This window comes from Tetrahymena thermophila (genome assembly GCF_000189635.1).
Source record: "Tetrahymena thermophila SB210 genomic scaffold scf_8254636, whole genome shotgun sequence".
NCBI classification, from domain to species: Eukaryota; Ciliophora; class Oligohymenophorea; order Hymenostomatida; family Tetrahymenidae; genus Tetrahymena; species Tetrahymena thermophila.
The window spans coordinates 482795-502970 of record NW_002476405.1 but is presented as its reverse complement, the minus strand read 5'-3'; the positions used below and the strand labels follow the sequence as shown (position 1 = coordinate 502970).

The window sequence follows — 20176 nt, the reverse complement described above, 5'->3', positions numbered from 1 at the left end:
ATAAAATTAATTAATTAGATTAAATGTGCAAGAGCAATAAATATCTTTTTCACTATTCAATAAAATAATCATCAAGCTTACTATTTCATTTGTTAAATCCCTTAATAAAAAATGAATGTGTATTTTATTGAATGCGAGCAGATTTTATATCTAAATTCAAAAGAATTTAAGATATGGAAATGAATAATCTAATTTAATTTAAAGAGACCATCAAAAAGTGGTTAATTTAGTTCTAAAGATAATTACTTACATAAATTATGTTCTAATTATTTTCAACAAATTTTAATTATCTCATAAGTTTATCTTTAATAAAATAATTTAAAATAAGTTAATAAATTTTAAGAATATTTAGAAAAAAGCAACATTTTAAATCCTCAAATATTGATTAAGACACTAAGAAATTAATGCCTATATTATAAAAAATAAAAATATTGTTTCTAAGAAGTAATTTATTTTCAAATATTATTGTTTTATTTAGGTTTGGGTGGTGTTAACAGATATTATCTATCTTTATACAAATTATTATGACTGAATAAAAATTAACTTGAAACTTGTTAAATCAAAGTAAATTACTATTTTGACTCAAAGATCAAATACAAATAAAATTATATTTTACTGTTTTGCTCATTCCAATTATACTTCTCATAAATTTTAAATAGTTAATAAAATATTATTAAAAAATAAAATTTAAACACTATATCTATTGCCTTGCAATAAATAATTCCACAAATAAAGGTGATATTATATTTTTTGATGATAATTAAATTAATTGAATACTTGATTATAATAATTTAAAGGTTATTTTACTTAAAAAAGTTTTTTTGAAATTTCTATTTCATTTAAAAAGATCGAACATAGTTCAGAATATTGCATATTTCTATAATAAAATTTAAAATAATTCTTAAAATCTTAGAAGAAAAGCCCTCGATAAAATATTAAGACTAAGATCTACTTAATTACAATATATTAGGAGCTAATAAATAATTTGTTTTTAAAAACTAAAAAAATAAATTGTCTTAGTGATAATTTTTATTGATGAGCTCTATAGTTAAAATTGCTGAGATATTTATTTTTAGAAGTAAAACATTAGAATCAGCATTTAGCATTTATTTTCAACTATGTTTGGATTTGAAGTAATTGTCTATTAAATGTATAGCTATTCTAGTTCCAGTCCTTTCTCTAAAATTGTCTATAGTGTATATTTTACTCTTAACTCTCTTTCTCTTTTTGCCATGATTATAATACTTTCTAAGTATTCCAAAACTGTAAAAGTTAACTGATTAATAAATAAAAACATTTGATGCATTTTATTATTATAATATGATATTTTTGTTTGATTAAAATAATTTGATTAATAATTATTAAATTCGAAATATCAACAATTATTTATTTGTTTTTTGTTTTCAAGAATTAAAGTTTTAGACAAAAAATATATTTTTATTTATCAACTTGAAAGTAATTTATTTAAGCATTTATATTTATTTAAAATTTAGTAAATTGTCTCATACAAATTTTTTTGATATTAGTTCTAAAATTTTCAAATATTAAACTATTTTAGACAATTGTTCATTAAGTAAAAATAAAGGTTTTTTTTACAAAAAATATTTTCTTTTTTTAAAATTTAATTTGTCAAACATACTATTATCAAAATAAAATACATTATTTATTATTGATAGATACTTTAAGTATCAGAATAATATATTTAATAACAAAAAATATATCACCAAGCTTAAAAAGTTTCCATAGTTAAAAGTATTAAAAATTTTACAAGTCCAATTACTCTAAGATGTAGCAACTCCAGTGGAACATGTGGAAACACAAGTACTACCATCAAAGTATAAACCAACTGGAATTTTAGATCCTTCTACACCATTACAAGAGTTGCATATCCAACCATTTAGAGTACTTGGGATAGTGCTACAATCTTTAAATTAACAATTTTAACCTGCTGTTGTTGTATCGTAAGAGAATAGGTTTTACACTATGGAATTATCTCCACAAAGATTGCAGTTAGCAGCATTTCCATTCGAAGCAACAGTGCCACAGCTGACATCTTTACCAATGATAGTTTATGGAATTTAACAATTTTTTTTAATGTCTGCAACTTTACCTTGAGGGCATTCAGCAACACAAGCATTTGTTCCTGGGTCGTAATAATTACCTATATTTAAAGCAGCAATTGCACCAGTCACTTAATAACAAGATTAACATACATAACTACTGTATGAAGTAGGAGTTTAGCTACAATCTGTGACTTTGCAATTTGAGCCAGAAATAGGTGTGAATAAATTTACTATTTATGGAGTGGTACCACACCCAGAACAGCTACCATTTAAGCCACATGAAATATTATTACCAGGTTTAGTAGGAATTGGCTAGCAAGTATTAGTATTATCAGCTTAAGTACCTTAAGGACAGGAAGTAACACAAGCATGTGTACCTGGGTTGTAATAATTACCAATATTTAAAGCAGCTATAGCACCTGCTGCTTGATAGCAAGATTAACAAACATAGGCATTATATGATGGAGGAGTTTAACTACAGTCTATCATTTTGCAACTTGACTAAGAAACTGTTGTGAATAAATTTACTATTTATGAAGTGGCACCACACCCAGAGCAGCTACCACCTGAGCCACATGAAATATTATTACCAGGTTTAGTAGGAATTGGCTTGCATTTATTATTAAAATCAATTTAATTACCTTAAGGGCAGGAAGCAACACAAGCACTTGTACCTGGGTCATAAAAATAACCGATATTTAAAGCATCTGTAGCTCCTGTTGCTTGAAAGCAAGATTTACAAACATAGCCATTATATGATGGAGGAGTTTAGCTACAATCTATCATTTTACACTTTGAGTTATTAACTGGTTTGAATAGATTTGCTATTTATGGAGTGTCACCACACCTAGAGCAGCTACCACTATAACCGCATATAACACTTTTGCCAGGTTTAACAATTTAGCAAGTATTAGTATTATCAGCCTGAGTACCTTAAGGGCAGGAAGCAACACAAGCACTTGTACCTGGGTCGTAAAAATTACCAATATTTAAAGCAGCTGCAGCACCTGATACTTGATAGCAAGATTTACAAACATAGCCATTATATGATGGAGGAGTTTAACTACAGTCAATCATTTAGCAATCTGTTTCAGAAACTGGTGTGAATAAATTTTGTATTTATTGAGTGGCGCCACACTTAGAGCAGTCAACAGCAGTACTGCATGCAACGTTATTACCAGGTTTAACACTATGACAAGTGGAAGTAGTATAATCAGGTTGAGTACCGTAAGGGCAGGAAATAACACAAGAGTTTGTAGTTGGGTTATAAAAACCACCTTAATTTAAAGCCTAAACAGCATCTGACTAACCATAGCAAGATTAACAAATAAAACCATTTATTGGTGTAGCTTAATTACACTTTGAATAACTGCACTCTGTCTGACTAACAGCAGCAAAATTTCTTCTAATTTCATCAGTATCTCCACATAAATTACAGTTTATTCCACTACCACAAGAAACTGGTGAACCAGCTCTAACAAAAGCAGTTGAAATAAGTAAAGCTATTATTATAGTATTTAATTTATTCATTTTTGAAGAATTATTTTGAATTTAAAAGTATTTATTTTTAATTAATTATTTGTTTAGATTCTTATTTAAGTGATCTTTTTGATGGCTTATTCGTTGATAAAATAATTAATTTAACAACTTAATACGAGATTAATTTAACAACTTAATACGAGATTAATTTAATCAAATAAATTATGAAAAATATAAAATTTTAATTAATTTAGCTAAATATCTTGTATTTAGAGAGATCTAGTTAGATTAATTTAATTTAAGTTAAATAATTAAAAATTCTTTTATTCGTTTTTTTTAGCTTACAGATAAAAAACAAAATAGATTTTTCAGTTAATTAAAAATCAAATAAGATATGCTATAAAATAAAATTCAAACCAATAATTATTTAGTTTAACATAAAAATATTCTTCATAATATATTTTTTTATTATTATAAAATTTAACACAGTAAAGATTGCTATACCTCAATAATATGTGAAATAATTAGTTAGGCAAATATGAAGATTTTAATTAAATATATATCATTTGTTTTATAGAGATTAGGTTAGATTAATTAACTTTTATTATTAATGAAATAAAAATTTCAACTCTTTTTTTAGCTTGCTCTTCCAATAAAATAATAATAGGTTTTTACTGTTAATTAGAGGAATTCTTTATAATAAAATTAAAAAAATAATTTAGTATCACATAAATATATTTCAGCTGATAATAATAATTTTTAAAATATATTTTTTTATTATTGTTATGAGTAAATAATATTTGAAATCATTATTCAGGTAAATATGAAGATTTTAATTAAGAATATATCATTTGTATTATTATATTTTAAAAATATATTTTTTTTATTATTGTTGTGCGTCAATAATATGTGAGATCATTATTCATGCAAAAATAAAGATTTTAATTAACTATATATCATTTGTTTTAAAGAGATTAGGTTACATTAAATAACTTTTATTATTAATAATTTAAAAATTTTGATTCTTTTTTTAGCTCGCTCTTACAATAAAAAAAATAATAGGTTTTTACTATTAATTAGAAGCAAGTGAGATATGTTTTATAATAAAATAAAAAAAAATAATTTAATTTAACCTTAATATATTTTAGATAATAATAAAAATTTTTATAATTTTTTTTTTGAGTAAAAATCTTAATACAGTAAAGATTGTTATGAATCAATAATATGCGAAATTATTAGTTTTTTATTAATTTAATTACATACTTTATTGTTTGAGAGATCTGGTTAGATTAATTTACTTTTACTATCAATGGTTAAAAACTTTACAATTGGCATTTAGCTTATAAAAAAAATAATTAGCTTTACAGTTAATTAAAAGGAAAAGGTGTATGCTTAATAATAAATTTTAAAACAAAAAAAATTGAGTTGAATATAAATAATAATATAATTTTGTTTTTGAGGAAAAAGCTTAATACATTAAAGATTGTGAAACATATAATATGTGAAATCATTATTTAGGTAAATATAAAGATTATAATTAAGTGAATTAATTATATATCATTTGCTTTAAGAGAGATCTAGTTAGATTAATTTACTTTTATTATCAGTGATTATAAATTTTCCATCTCTTTTTTTAGCTTTCGCTTACAAATAAAAAAAATAATAGGTTTTTACAGTTAACTAAACTAATAAAGTAAGTTAAAAATTGAAAAAAATAATATTTAGTTGTTTAACATCAATATCTTTCAAATAATAATAATAATTTTTTATAATTTATTTTTTTTAGTAAAAAACTTAAATCAGTAGATATTGTTATAAATCAATAAGGTATGAATCTATTAGTTAGGAAAATATAAAGATTTTAATTAAATTAACTCAATATCATTAGTTTTTTAAAAAATCTAGTTTTTAGCTTGCTCTAAGAAATAAAAAATATAATAGGCTTTACAGTTAATTAGAAACAAATGAGGTGTGTTTTTACTAAAATTGAAAAAAATAATAATTAAATTTTAAATAAATAGATTTCAAGTAATTATAATATATTCTTTTTTTGAGTAAAAAACTAGACGCAGTAAAAAAAATTGTTATGTATCAATATTATGAATTTATGAGTAAATTTGATTTTTAAAACATCCAATTTTTTGTGTAATAAATTCAATTTTTCGATTAAAGGGAGGAAAAACAAATATCTTATTGTTATGAATGTAAATTTATAAATTAAAATTGCTTAATCAAAATAATAGGAGAAAATAAATTAATTAGAAAATTTGATTTTTAAAAAATACAAAATTCATAAAGAAAAATTATATCGTGTTTTAATTAATCAATAATAACTCATAAAATGAAAAAGTAAACAAAATTAATATAAGTAAATAAATATAAAGGGCATAAAATTAATTAATTAGATTAAATGTGCAAGAGCAATAAATATCTTTTTCACTATTCAATAAAATAATCATCAAGCTTACTATTTCATTTGTTAAATCCCTTAATAAAAAATGAATGTGTATTTTATTGAATGCGAGCAGATTTTATATCTAAATTCAAAAGAATTTAAGATATGGAAATGAATAATCTAATTTAATTTAAAGAGACCATCAAAAAGTGGTTAATTTAGTTCTAAAGATAATTACTTACATAAATTATTTTCTAATTATTTTCAACAAATTATAATTATCTCATAAGTTTATCTTTAATAAAATAATTTAAAATAAGTTAATAAATTTTAAGAATATTTAGAAAAAAGCAACATTTTAAATCCTCAAATATTGATTAAGACACTAAGAAATTAATGCCTATATTATAAAAAATAAAAATATTGTTTCTAAGAAGTAATTTATTTTCAAATATTATTGTTTCATATAGTGTTGGGTGGTGTTAACAGATATTTATTATCTATCTTTATAAAAATTATTATGACTGAATAAAAATTAACTTGAAACTCGTTAAATCAAAGTAAAATAAAAGATCAAATACAAATCAAATTATATTTTACTGTTTTGCTCATTCCAATTATACTTCTCACCAATTTTAAATAGTTAATAAAAATAAAATTGAAACGCTATATCTATTACCTAGCAATAAATAATTCCACAACTAAAGGTGATTTTATATTTTTTGAGGATAATGAAATTAATTAAATACGTTGATTATAACAATTTATAGGTTATTTTACTTAATTAAAAACATTTTTTTGAAATTTCTATTGCATTTAAAAAATCAAACATAATTAAATATATTTACATATTTCTAAAAATAACATTTAAAAGAATTCTTAAAATCAAAGAAGAAAATCACTCGATAAAAGATTAAGACTATGACCTACTTAATTACAAAATATTAGGAGCTAATAAATTATATGTTTTTGAAAACTTTTCGTACTTAATCAACAAAAAACATAGATTGCCTAACTGAAAATTTTTATTGATGAACTCTATTGTTAAAATTGCTAAGATATTTATTGTTAGAAGCAAAGTATTAGAATCAGCATTTAGCATTTATATTTCAATTTTGTATGGATTTGAAGAAATTGACAATTTAATGTATAGCTAATCTAGTTCTAGTCCTTTCTTTCAAATTCTCTATTGTCTTTATTTTACTCTTAACTCTCTTTCTCTTTTTACCATGATTATAATACTTTCTAAGTATCAAAAAAAGAGTAATAGTTAACTTATTAAAAAATAAAAACATTTGATGCATTTTATTATTATAATATGCTATTTTTGTTTGATAATAATAATTTAATTAATAATTATTAAATTTGAAATATCAATTATTTGTTTGTTTTTATTTTAATGAATTAAAAGCTCAGACAAAAAATATATTTTTATTCATTAATTTGAAAGTAATTTATTTAAGTATTAATATGTATTTAAAATTTAGTAAATTGTCTTTTTGATTGGTTCTAAAATATTTAAATATTAAACTATTTTAGACAATTGTTCATTGAAGTCAAAATAAAGTTTATAAAAAAAACTTTAATTTTATTTTTACAAACTTCGCTGATTACATATATCCAATCAGTGGAATTTTAAAACCAGGAACGGCTATATATATATAATAAAGATAATTTACAACAAAAATTTTTCATTTTTTGTAAATTTAATTTATTAAATATGCTATTATTAAAATAAAATACATTAATTATAATAGATAGAAATGCTGCATATCAAAATAATATATTTAATAACAAAAAATATATCACCAAGTTTAAAATGCTTCCATAATTATAAGTATTAAAAATTTTGCAAGTCCAATTACTTTAAGATGTAGCAACTCCACTGGAACACGTGGAAACGCAAGTACTTCCATTAAAATATAAGCCAACTGGAATTTTAGATCCTTCTACATCATTACAGGAGTTGCATATCCAACCATTTAGAGTACTTGGGATAGTGCTACAATCTTTAAATTAACAATTTTAACCTGCTGTTTTTGAATCGTAAGAAAAAAGATTTTGTATTGAGGAATTCTCCCCACAAAGATTGCAGTTAGCAGCATTTCCATTCGAAGCAGCAGTACCACAGCCGACATCTTTACCGATGATAGTTTTTGGAGTTTAACAAGTGTTATTGATGTCTGCAACTTTACCTTGAGGGCATTCAGCAACACAAGTATTTGTTCCTGGGTCGTAATAATTACCTATATTTAAAGCAGGAATTGCACCAGTCACTTAATAACAAGATTAACATACATAACTATTGTATGAAGTAGGAGTTTAGCTACAATCTGTGACTTTGCAGCTTGAACCAGAAACAGGTGTGAATAAATTAACTATTTCTGAAGTTGTACCACACCCAGAACAGCTACCACTTGAGCCACATGAAATGTTATTACCAGGTTTAGTAGGAATTGGCTAGCAAGTATTAGTATTATCAGCTTAAGTACCTTAAGGACAGGAAGTAACACAAGCATGTGTACCTGGGTTGTAATAATTACCAATATTTAAAGCAGCTATAGCGCCTGTTACTTGATAGCAAGATTAACAAACATAGGCATTATATGATGGAGGAGTTTAACTACAGTCTATCATTTTGCAACTTGACTAAGAAACTGTTGTGAATAAATTTACTATTTATGAAGTGGCACCACACCCAGAGCAGCTACCACCTGAGCCACATTAAACATTATTACCAGGTTTAATAATCTAGCAAGTATTAGTATTATCAGCTTTAGTACCTTAAGGGCAGGAAGCAACACAAGCACTTGTACCTGGGTCGTAATAATTACCAATATTTAAAGCAGCTATAGCGCCTGTTGCTTGATAGCAAGATTAACAAACATAGCCATTATATGATGGAGGAGCTTAGCTACAATCTATCATTTTACAGATTAAGCCAGTAACTGGTGTGAATAAATTTGCTATTTAAGGAGTGGTACCACACCCAGAGCAGCTACCACTAGAACCGCATGCAACTATATTACCAGGTTTAGGTATCGGCTTGCAAGTATAAGTATCATCAGCTTAAGTGTCTTAAGGGCAGGAAGCAACACAAGCACTTGTACCTGGGTCATAATATTGACCTATATTTAAAGCAGCTGAAGGCTGAAGTGCCTTAAGATTGATAACAAGAACTACAAACAAAGCCATTATATGATGGAGGAGTTTAGCTACAATCTGTAACGTAGCAAAGTGGGCTAGAAATTGATGAGAATAAATTTTGTATTTATGGAGTGGCACCACACCCAGAGCAGTTAGCACCAGAACTGCATGTAACGATTTTACCAGATTTAACAATCTAGCAAATAAGTAAGGCTATTATTATAGTATTTAATTTATTCATTTTTGAAGAATTATTTTGAATTTAAAAGTATTTATTTTTAATTAATTATTTGTTTAGCTTCTTATTTAAGTGCTCTTTTTGTTGGCTTATTTGTCGACAAAATAATTAATTTTACAACTTAAAACAAGATAAATTTAATCAAATAAATTATGACAAATATAAAAATTTTAATTAATTTAACTATTAATCATTTGTTTTTAAAAAAATCTGGTTAGATTAATTTGTTTTATGTCAAGTAATTAAAAATTCTTTGATTCGTTTTTTTTAGCTTGCTCTTACAGATAAAAAACAAAATAGAGATTACAGTTAATTAAAAAGCAAATAAGGTATGTTATATAATAAAATTGAAAATAATAATTATTTAGTTTAACATAAATATATATCAGATAATAATAATATTCTTCATAATATATTTTTTTATTATTATAAAATTTAACAGTAAAGATTGCTATTCCTCAATTATATGTGAATAATTAGTCAGGCAAATATGAAGATTTTAATAAAGGATATATCATTTGTTTTATAGAGATTAATTAACTTTTATTATTAAGGATTTAAAAATTTCAACTTCTTTTTTAGCTTGCTCTTACAATAAAAAAATTATAGGTTTTTACTGTTAATTAGAGGAATATTTTAGAATATAATTAAAAAAAATAATTTTGTTTAACATAAATATATTTTAGCTAATAATAATAATCTTTAAAATATATTTTTTTATTATTGCTATGAGTCAATAATATGTGACATCATTAGTCAGGCAAATATGCAGATTTTAATTTAGAATATATCATTTGAATTATAGAGATCCTGTTAGATTAATTTACTTTTACTATCAGTGATTAAAAACTTTTTGATTGGTTTTTACTATCAGTGATTAAAAACTTTTTGATTGGTATTTAGTTTTTTAAAAATATAATAAGCTTTACAGTTAATTAAAAAGAAATAAGGAATGCTTTATAATAAAATTGAAAACAACAAAAATTGAGTTTAACATAAATTATAATATAATTTTATTTATTTATTTTTGAACAAAAAACTTAAATCAGCAAAGATTGTTATACATCAGTAATATGTGAATCTATTAGTTAGGAAAATTTTAAGATTTTAATTAAATTAACCGAATATCTTTTGTTTTTAAAAAAACCTGGTTAGATTAATTTTCTTTTATTATCAGAGATTAAAAACTTTTCAACTCGTTATTAGCTTGCTCTAAGAAATAAAAAATATAATAGTCTTTACAGTTAATTAGAAACAAATGAGGTGTGTTTTTACTAAAATTGAAAAAAATAATCATTTAATTATCGATAAATAGATTTCAAGTAATTATAAACTATTCTTTTTTTGAGTAAAAAACTAGAGGCAGTAAAAAAATTGTTATGTATTAATATTATGAATTTATGAGTAAATTTTATTTTTGAATCATCCAATTTTTGTGAAATCAATTCAGTTTTTTAATTAAAGGGAGGAAAAACAAATAAATATCTTACAGTTATAAATGTAAATTTAATAAATTTACTAAATAAAAAAAAGGGAGTAATTAAATTAATTAGTCAATTTGATTTTTTAAAAATACAAAATTCATAAACAAAAATTAAATGATGTTTTAATTAATCAATAGAAACTCATAAAATGAAAAGGTAAACAAAATTAGTATAAGTAAATAAATATAAAGGGCATAAAATTCATTAATAAGATTAAATGTGCAAGAGTAATAAATACTATTCAATAAAATAATCATCAAACTTACTATTTCGTTTGTTAATTAAAGATGAATGAGCAATTTATCGAATATAAGCAATAATATAATTTTACATAAATATATTTCAAATAATTATAATATATTTTTTTTTTTGAGTAAAAAACTTGACGACACTGTAAAAAAATTGTTATATATTAATTTATGAGTAAATTTTATTTTTAAATCATCCAATTTTTAGTGTAATCAATTCAATTTTTTGAGTAAAGGGAGGAAAAACAAATATCTTACAGTTATGAAATTTACTTGATAAAAAAAGGGAGTAATTAAATTAATTGGGTAATTAGATTTTTTAAAAATACAAAATTCATCAAGAAAAAGTAACAAAAACTCATTAAATGAAATGGTTAACAAAATTAGTATAAGTAAATAAATGTAAATGGCATAAAATTCATTGATTAGATAAAATGTGCAATAGTAATAAGTATATTGTTTATTATTGAATAAAATTATTATCAAGCTTACTATTTAGTTTGTTAAACCCGTTAATAAAAAATGAATGTGTAATTTATTGAAAACGAGCAGATTTTATATCTATATTCAAAAGAATTTAAGATATGGAAATGAATAATCTAATTTGATTTATAGAGATCATCAAAAAGTGGTTAATTTACTTCTAAAAATATTTACTTACATAAATTATGTTCTAATTATTTTCGAGAAGTTATAATTATATCATATGTTTTTATTAAATAAAATAATTTAAAATAAGTTAATCAGTTTTAAGAACATTTACAAAAAAGCAATACTTTAAATCCTAAAATATTGATTAAGACTCAAAGAAATTAATGCCCATATTATAAAAAATTAAAATATTGCTTCTTAGAAGTAATTTATTTTCAAATATTATTTTAGGGAATTGTTTGATTTAGAATTAGTTAGTTTTTACAGATATTATGTATCTTTATAAAAGATTTTTATGACTGAATAAAACTTAAGTTGAGTTGATTTGAGTTGACACTTTCTAAATAAAGTTAAAGCAGTATTTTTGACTCAAAGATAAAACACAAATAAAATTATATTTGACTATTTTGCTCATTCCAGATATACTTCTCATCAAGTTTAACTAATTTTAATAAAATATTATTTAAAAATAAAATTTAAACACAATATCTATTATCTTGCAAGAAATAGTATCGCAACTAAAGAAGATATTAAATTTTTGAGGAAAGTGAAATTAATTAAATAGTAGATTATAATAATATAAAGGTTAGTTTAATTGAAAATTTTTTTTTGAATTAAAAAAAATCAAACATAGTTGAGTAGATTTAAATATTTATTTTATTCTTTTAAATATTTATTTTATAAAATCTTAGAAGAAAAATACTCGATTTTTAGATTAATATGAAAAAATACTTAAAAAAAATATATTAAGAGTTAATAAATAATAAGTTTTTGACAACTTTTCATATTTAATCAACAAAAAACATACATTATTTTCTAGGTGATAATTTTTATCATCTTCTACTAAACTTTCTTTTTTAGTATTATTAAAACTCTTTTTTTTAGATTATGCAAATGAATTGAATATTAATAATGTTTTACTAATCAATAATACCCTTCCAATATTTTCTATAATCTTCACTATTTATTTTGCTTATAAATTCAAACACGAATCTAATACCAACTTGACTAAATACTGAGATTTTAATGTATAGTCATTAAAATCTTTAACTTTTTTATTGTTAATGCTAATTCTTGTAGATAAAAAGATTGCTAAGATGGATTTATTTAGTAATTCTATTTTTAAAATGTTCCTCTCTGTTATGTATGTACACTTGCAGCTCTTTTATATATACAGCTTCAAATTTTTTACTGATGCGCTCTATAGTTAAAATTGCTGAGATATTCATTGTTATAAGCAAAGTATTAAAATCATCATTTAGCACTTATAAATCAGTTTTGTATGAATTTGAAGTAATTGACTATTTAATGTATATAGCTACCTTAGTTCTTGTCATTTCTCTAAAATTCTCTATAATGTCTATTTTATTTACTCTTTACTATCTTTTTCTTTTTGCAATGATTTTTATACTTTCGAAGTATCAGAAAACTGTAAAAATTCACTGATTTATAAATCAAAACAATTTTATTATAATAATAATTTAATTTAATAATTATTAAATTTGAAATATCAATTATTTATTTGTTTTTTATTTATAAATTAATATCTTAGGAAAAAATTTATTTTTATTATCAGTTTAAAAGTAATTTATTGAAGCATTTATATGTATTTAAAATTTAGTAAATTTTCTCATACAAACTTTTTTGATATTGGTTCTAAAATGTTCAAATATATTGAACTATTTTAGCAAATTATACATTTAAATAACTAAATCCAATAAAAATAAAGGTTATTTACAATAAAAAATTTCTTTTTTTGTAAATTTAATTTATTAAAAAAGCTATTATTAAAATAAAATACATTAATTTTAATTGATAGATACATTCATTACAAATCAAAATAATATATTTAATAACAAAAAATATATCACCAAGCTTAAAAAGCTTCCAAAGTTATAAGTATTAAAAATTTTGCAAGTCCAATTAGTTTAAGATGTAGCAACTCCAGTGGAACATGTGGAAACACAAGTACTACCATTAAAATATAAGCCAACTGGAATTTTAGATCCTTCTACACCATTACAAGAGTTGCATATCCAACCATTTAGAGTACTTGGGATAGTGCTACAATCTTTAAATTAACAATTTTAACCTGCTGTTGTTGTATCGTAAGAAAAAAGGTTTTGCATTGTGGAATTATCTCCACAAAGATTGCAGTTAGCAGCATTTCCATTCGAAGCAGCCGTGCCACAGCCGACATCTTTACCGATGATAGTTTTTGGAGTTTAACAAGTTTTATTAATATCTGCAACTTTACCTTTAGGGCATTCAGCAACACAAGCATTTGTTCCTGGGTCGTAATAATTACCTATATTTAAAGCAGCAATTGCACCAGTCAATTGATAACAAGATTAACATACATAACTATTGTATGAAGTAGGAGTTTAGCTACAATCTGTCACTTTGCAACTTGAGCCAGAAACAGGTGTGAATAAATTAACTATTTCTGGAGTGGTACCACACCCAGAACAGCTACCACTTGAGCCACATGAAATGTTATTACCAGGTTTAGTAGGAATTGGCTAGCAAGTATTAGTATTATCAGCTTAAGTACCTTAAGGACAGGAAGTAACACAAGCATGTGTACCTGGGTTGTAATAATTACCAATATTTAAAGCAGCTATAGCACCTGGTGCTTGATAGCAAGATTAACAAACATAGCTATTATATGAAGAAGGAGTTTAGCTACAATCATTCATTTTGCAGATTAAGCCAGTAACGGGTGTGAATAAATTTGCTATTTAAGGAGTGGCACCACACCCAGAGCAGCTGCCACTTGAGCCACATGAAACATTATTACCAGGTTTAACAATCTAGCAAGTATTAGTATTATCAGCTTTAGTACCTATAGGGCAGGAAGCAACACAAGCACTTGTACCTAGGTCGTAATAATTACCAATATTTAAAGCAGCTATAGCGCCTGCTGCTTGATAGCAAGATTAACAAACATAGCTATTATATGAAGAAGGTTTTTAGCTACAATCATTCATTTTGCAGATTAAGCCAGTAACGGGTGTGAATAAATTTGCTATTTAAGGAGTGGCACCACACCCAGAGCAGCTGCCACTTGAGCCACATGAAACATTATTACCAGGTTTAACAATCTAGCAAGTATTAGTATTATCAGCTTTAGTACCTATAGGGCAGGAAGCAACACAAGCACTTGTACCTAAGTCGTAATAATTACCAATATTTAAAGCAGCTATAGCGCCTGCAGCTTGATAGCAAGATTAGCAAACATAGCTATTATATGAACTAGGAATTTAGCTACAATCTGTAACTTGGCAAATTGGACCAGGAACTGGTGTGAATAAATTTGCTATTTGTGTAGTGGCACCACATCCAGAGCAGCTACCACTAGAACCACATGAAATATTATTACCAGGTTTAGGATTCGGCTTGCAAGTATTAGAACTATCAGCTTAAGTACCTAAAGGACAGGAATTAACACAAGAGGTTGTACTTGGATCATAATAATTGCCTTTGTTTAAAGCTGTAATTGAATTTGGTTATCCAAAACAAGATTAGCAAACGAAGCTACTTATTGAACTCGGAGCTGTATTACACTAAGTATACATGCATTATGTCCAAGTAATAGGAATGAAATTTGCTCTAATGTCAGCAGTATCTCCACATGAATCACAATTGTGTCCATTACCACAAGTAACTGGTATACCAGCTCTAACAAAAGCAGTCGAAATAAGTAAGACTATAATAATAGTATTTTATTTATTCATTTCTTCACTTAGTATTTTGAATTTAATAGTATTTATTTTAAATTAATTATTTGTTTAGCTGTTTATTTATGCGTTCTATCTTTGGCTCATTTCTTGAAGATAAAAAAAAATTTTCGAGAAAAATGTAAACAAAATAATTAATTTGAATACTTAAAAATAAGATAAATTTAATCTAATAAATTCAGGCCAGTATAAGTTAATTAAGTTAATTATTTTTTTTCGAGAAATCTAATTAAATTAATTTATTTTTATTGCCAGTACTTAAAAAATTTTCCACTCATTTTTAGCTTGATATATGAAATATATAATATCATAGGTTTTTATTGCAAATTAGAAACAAAAATGCATACTTTAAAATAAAATGAATGATAAAAAAATTTGGTTTAATATTAATTTATACTTAATGTATTTACAATCATTTCTGTTTTATATTTTTTTTAAGTAAAAAAAATTTATACAGTAAAGGTTGTTATGATTGATAATGAATGTTAGGTGAAATTGTAAGTAAATAAGATATTTATATCATCAAATTTTTCTTCAAACCAATTCAATTTTTTGAGAAAAGGGAAGATGAATGAATATCTTACTATTTATTTTGAATATAAAATTATCAAAATAAAATTGAGAAAATTAATTTTTTTAATTAAAAAAGGGTGTAAGTAACATAGGCAATCAATTTAAGAAAAATCCAAATTTCTAAAAGAATAAACTAAATCATGTTTTAATTATAATTGGAAAAAATTCTTCAAATGAAAAGATAAAAAAATCAATATAACAAACTTTAGAGAGCATAAAAAGCCCATTAGATTAAATCTGAAAGATTATTAAATATATATTTCATTAATTAATAAAGTCCATCATCAAGCTTACTATTTTATTTATCGAATCATTTAATGAAAAATGAATGCGATATTTATTGAAAAAAAGCAGATTACATATCTATTTTCAAAAGACTTTAAGATGTGAGTTGAATTAACTAATTTGATTTATAGAGATAATAAAAGAGTGGTTATTTTGTTTCTAAAGATAATAGTTTACATTAATTATGTTCAAATTATTTTCGAGAAAATCACTTAACTTTATATTGAAGTAATAATAAAAAATTTGTTTTTAAAAATAAACAATATTTACATTAATTATGCTTTAATTAATTATTTTCGAGAAAATGTAATTTATAAGCTTATTTTCAATAAAATTTTTTATAATAAATTAATACATTTTAAGAAGATTTACAAATTAGTAACACTGTGAATCCTAAAATATTGACTAAGACTCTAAGAAATTAATGTCCCATAAAATAAAAAATAAAAATATAGCTTCAAAGAAGTAATTTATTTTCAAATTTTATTTTTGAAAATTGTTTCCTTTTGAGCTGGTTGATATTAAAAATATTAAGTATCTTTTTTTATAAAAGATTTTTTATAGACGGAATAATAACTTAGGTCGACACTTTTTTAAATCAAAGTAAAGTGTTATTTTCGAATCTAAGAGTAAACATAAATCAACTTATTTTTAAATTTTTACTCATCCCCGTTATATTTTTCATCAAGCTAAACTAGGTTAATAAAATATTATAAAAAAATAAAATTTAAAGCGCTACATCTGTTTTTTTGATTTTGCATTTGATAAAATGTTAATTTTAAAAGAGATTATTAATTTTGTTATAAAATTAAGTTAAAGAAATAATCTCTTTTAAACATATAAAACTAATTAGACTTTTTGCATTTAATAAAACAAATAAAATAAAATTTATTAACCCAAATTCAATAAATTTAAATTTATCAACAAAAACATATTAATATTATTTTTCATAAAATATAAAAGAAAAGAAAATTATTTTTTAAATATCTACGAATTTTAGTGAGCTCAAAGTTATATTAATTCGTATTTAAATGAATAAATTTTTATATTAAAATGAAGAAATATGAATTTAATTTGATTTTTAAGGTTTTTAGATATTATTTGATTTCTTTTCATAAATGATTGCATTCATTGCTTTTATATAAAAAAGTAATTAAAGATTTGAATTATTTGTAAAAACAGAATAATTATCCTGATAATTAAAATTAAATTGTTTTTTTAATTAATTTATTAAAAAACAAAAAAAATTTGGCATGCTTGGCTTATTTTAAAATATTCTTTTGATGTTATTTATTATTTGATTTCTTTTCTTTTTAATTATTATTTTGCAGTTTATTTTCTTTCAAATTTTGCTTTAATTTCTTTGTTTGTTTGTTTGTTTGTTTTATTGCTTTTATTTCTTATTTATTTTTTAATTATTTTTTATCTCTCGATTCTCTGATTTTTTTCTCTCGATTCTCTGAATTTTGAATTTATTCTTTTTAATTTATTCTTTCTTTTTTTCTTAATTAATTTTTCTTAATTTTATCTTTTATCTTTTAATTTTATTAATAGCAGCAGCAACATTAGCAAGAGCAGCAAATTATCCGATCAAAATATCTTTCATTCTTTTTTCTTTTTATAACGATTTAATTAAAAATACATAAAACTATACATTAAAAAATCAGGGTAATACAAAAGGTGGAAGAGATCCTTACTGGGTCTATCTACTTAGATAGACTTTTCGGATATAGACATTTTGAAAAGCCTCGCGTTGTTCCTTTAATAAAATCAAAGAAATGCATCAATTTTACTTTTTGCATTAATCATCATTTTTCATTAAAGGTCCCCGCATTATCTCTGAACCTGGAAAAAGAAGGGCAATTCGATGGGTTCTAAAAAACTTAGTCGATCTCGGTGCTGATTTTGACTTTGAACCGAACGGTTTTGAGTTTAAAAACTTATTGCCCATTGCTCATTCCAAATTCTGAGATAGTTGTTAGGTTGATTGATGATGATAATCATTTACTTCTTTATTTTTTTTAATTATTTTTTTTCCTCTTTTAGAGTTTTTTTCTTAATTAATTAATTATGAATATTTTTTCCTTTTGTCTTTTTTCTTCTATCAATTATTTTATAATTCCCACACACAATTAATTGCTTTTGTAATTTATTTATTTCCTTTTGAAATTAATTGTTTTCTTTTGTATTTTATTTTCTATTGAAATTGATTTCAAATTCTTCCCAAATTAACAAATCAATCAATCAATAAATCAATATTTCATTCTTATTGGGAAAATCAAAGAAAAATACAAATTAAAATATTTAACATATATCTACTCAAACCTAATATTTTTTCTGTTCATCTAATCAGAATCTATTAATAAGACAAAAGTAAGAAACTTTAAATAGAAATTAGTAATTGAAATTGATTATTTTTGATTGATAAATGCTTATAATTAATAAATTAATTAATTAGAAAAGCAATCTAAAGACTATTAATGAATGACAAAACTAATTAAGCAAAGTTTTATCATTTAATTAATTAAATAATTAGTCCTGATAATCAATAAAGAAATAACTATAAAAAATTTGAGATTGTGATAAGGATCATTTATTATTAGTTGTTAAGTACGCAAAGAGTTCATGAAAATAATATCCATCTTATTAGTAATTACAATATTTTAAATAGCTTGCATTAAGGCTGATTAAAGTTGTGGGGTTGATAAAAATGCAATTGAATAATATTGTCCCTCCGACTACTCATGCTGTGGTTTAAGCTAGTGTTGCTCTTCAACTGAATTCTGTTCAAACGATTCTTGCATTAGTTATCTTTTGGTCATATTCGGCCCTCTATCATTTATTTTATTCTTTGTTGCAATATTTGTGAACTGGAAAATGGATAAAAAGGAAAAATAATATAGAAAATAATTGCAAGAATTAAGCGAGCCAGATGCTCAAATTCTTCTCCCTCATTAAGATTATTAAAGTGAAGAAGATGATTTTTCATAAAATATTCCCCCAGAGACTAATTAAGCATAATCTCAAAATAAAATAATAAATGATGAATAAACTGCTTTACCTAGCAGATTACCTGCAAAATAAAAAAATAAATTGCAAACAATTGCTAATGGTAACGAAGAAACTATAGAATATTAGCTAAATCGCCCATTTTTAGGTAAGCAAGATAGCGATGAAGAGTAAGAAGAAGAGGAGTAAAAAGAAAATAACAATAAAGATGATGATGATAATTAGTAAACAATCCAACAGCAGAATTATAATTTCAACAAAAATAATAACAACTTATAAGAAGAGGATAAAACATATTCTGTTTTTAAAAAAAATGAATGAGCGATTCATTTTTGATAATTTTATTTATTTGTTCTTTAATGATTAAATTTCTTAAGTATATACAAACCATTTTCCAAACAAACTCTGCAATAAGCAAAAGTTCTCTATTAATTAATTAATTAACCAGCTTATATTTACTAATAACAATATGATATCTTTATATTCTATTTGTTTTAATTTTAACATATAAAACAGTTTTCAATCTCAATAATTAAATAATTATCATCCATATTTACTTGAAATTATTTTAAAATTTATTTGATTGATTATTTAAATTGATAAAAATATCTTTTTTTATTATTATTATTTTATTTTTATGTTTACTTCTAATCATTATGAATTAATATTTTTGTTAAGCAAACAAATAGTGAATATTAATTTAAAATAATATATTCATTCACCTTTTTTGATGAATAAATTTATGAATGCAGATACTCAAAATCAAAAATTTTACATTTAATTTTTCGTTTTTATTATTTTTTATTGAATAAATAAATAATTAATTTTAATCAAATTGTTAAATTATGTAAATAAAATTATTAC

General features: G+C 23.1%; 6 protein-coding genes across 6 annotated transcripts; 1 reads left to right on the top strand and 5 right to left on the bottom strand. All coding sequences in view use genetic code 6, as the record gives it.

Annotated features, from left to right (window-relative positions):
• Positions 1–1112: 1112 nt before the first annotated feature.
• TTHERM_00491270 (immobilization antigen) lies at positions 1113–3593 on the bottom strand (the record flags this gene model as incomplete). The annotated part of the gene is made up of 2 exons (XM_001016904.2): positions 1113–1276; positions 1769–3593. 2 exons carry the CDS (start codon positions 3591–3593, stop codon positions 1113–1115), a joined length of 1989 nt encoding a protein of 662 aa, XP_001016904.2.
• Positions 3594–7046: 3453 nt separating this feature from the next.
• TTHERM_00491260 (immobilization antigen) lies at positions 7047–9698 on the bottom strand (the record flags this gene model as incomplete). The annotated part of the gene is made up of 4 exons (XM_001016903.2): positions 7047–7211; positions 7536–7588; positions 7803–9297; positions 9630–9698. 4 exons carry the CDS (start codon positions 9696–9698, stop codon positions 7047–7049), a joined length of 1782 nt encoding a protein of 593 aa, XP_001016903.2.
• Positions 9699–13540: 3842 nt separating this feature from the next.
• On the bottom strand, positions 13541–15442 carry TTHERM_00491250 (immobilization antigen; the record flags this gene model as incomplete). Its single annotated transcript, XM_001016902.1, has 1 exon — positions 13541–15442. One exon carries the CDS (start codon positions 15440–15442, stop codon positions 13541–13543), a length of 1902 nt encoding a protein of 633 aa, XP_001016902.1.
• Positions 15443–16943: 1501 nt separating this feature from the next.
• Positions 16944–17558, bottom strand: TTHERM_000491249 (transmembrane protein, putative; the record flags this gene model as incomplete). The annotated part of the gene is made up of 1 exon (XM_012797817.1): positions 16944–17558. The coding sequence occupies one exon, from the start codon at positions 17556–17558 to the stop codon at positions 16944–16946; it is 615 nt and encodes a 204-aa protein (XP_012653271.1).
• Positions 17559–18081: 523 nt separating this feature from the next.
• On the top strand, positions 18082–18273 carry TTHERM_00491230 (hypothetical protein; the record flags this gene model as incomplete). Its single annotated transcript, XM_001016900.1, has 1 exon — positions 18082–18273. The coding sequence occupies one exon, from the start codon at positions 18082–18084 to the stop codon at positions 18271–18273; it is 192 nt and encodes a 63-aa protein (XP_001016900.1).
• A 1015-nt stretch (positions 18274–19288) lies between these two features.
• Positions 19289–19819, bottom strand: TTHERM_000491229 (transmembrane protein, putative; the record flags this gene model as incomplete). Its single annotated transcript, XM_012797816.1, has 1 exon — positions 19289–19819. The coding sequence occupies one exon, from the start codon at positions 19817–19819 to the stop codon at positions 19289–19291; it is 531 nt and encodes a 176-aa protein (XP_012653270.1).
• Positions 19820–20176: the final 357 nt, after the last annotated feature.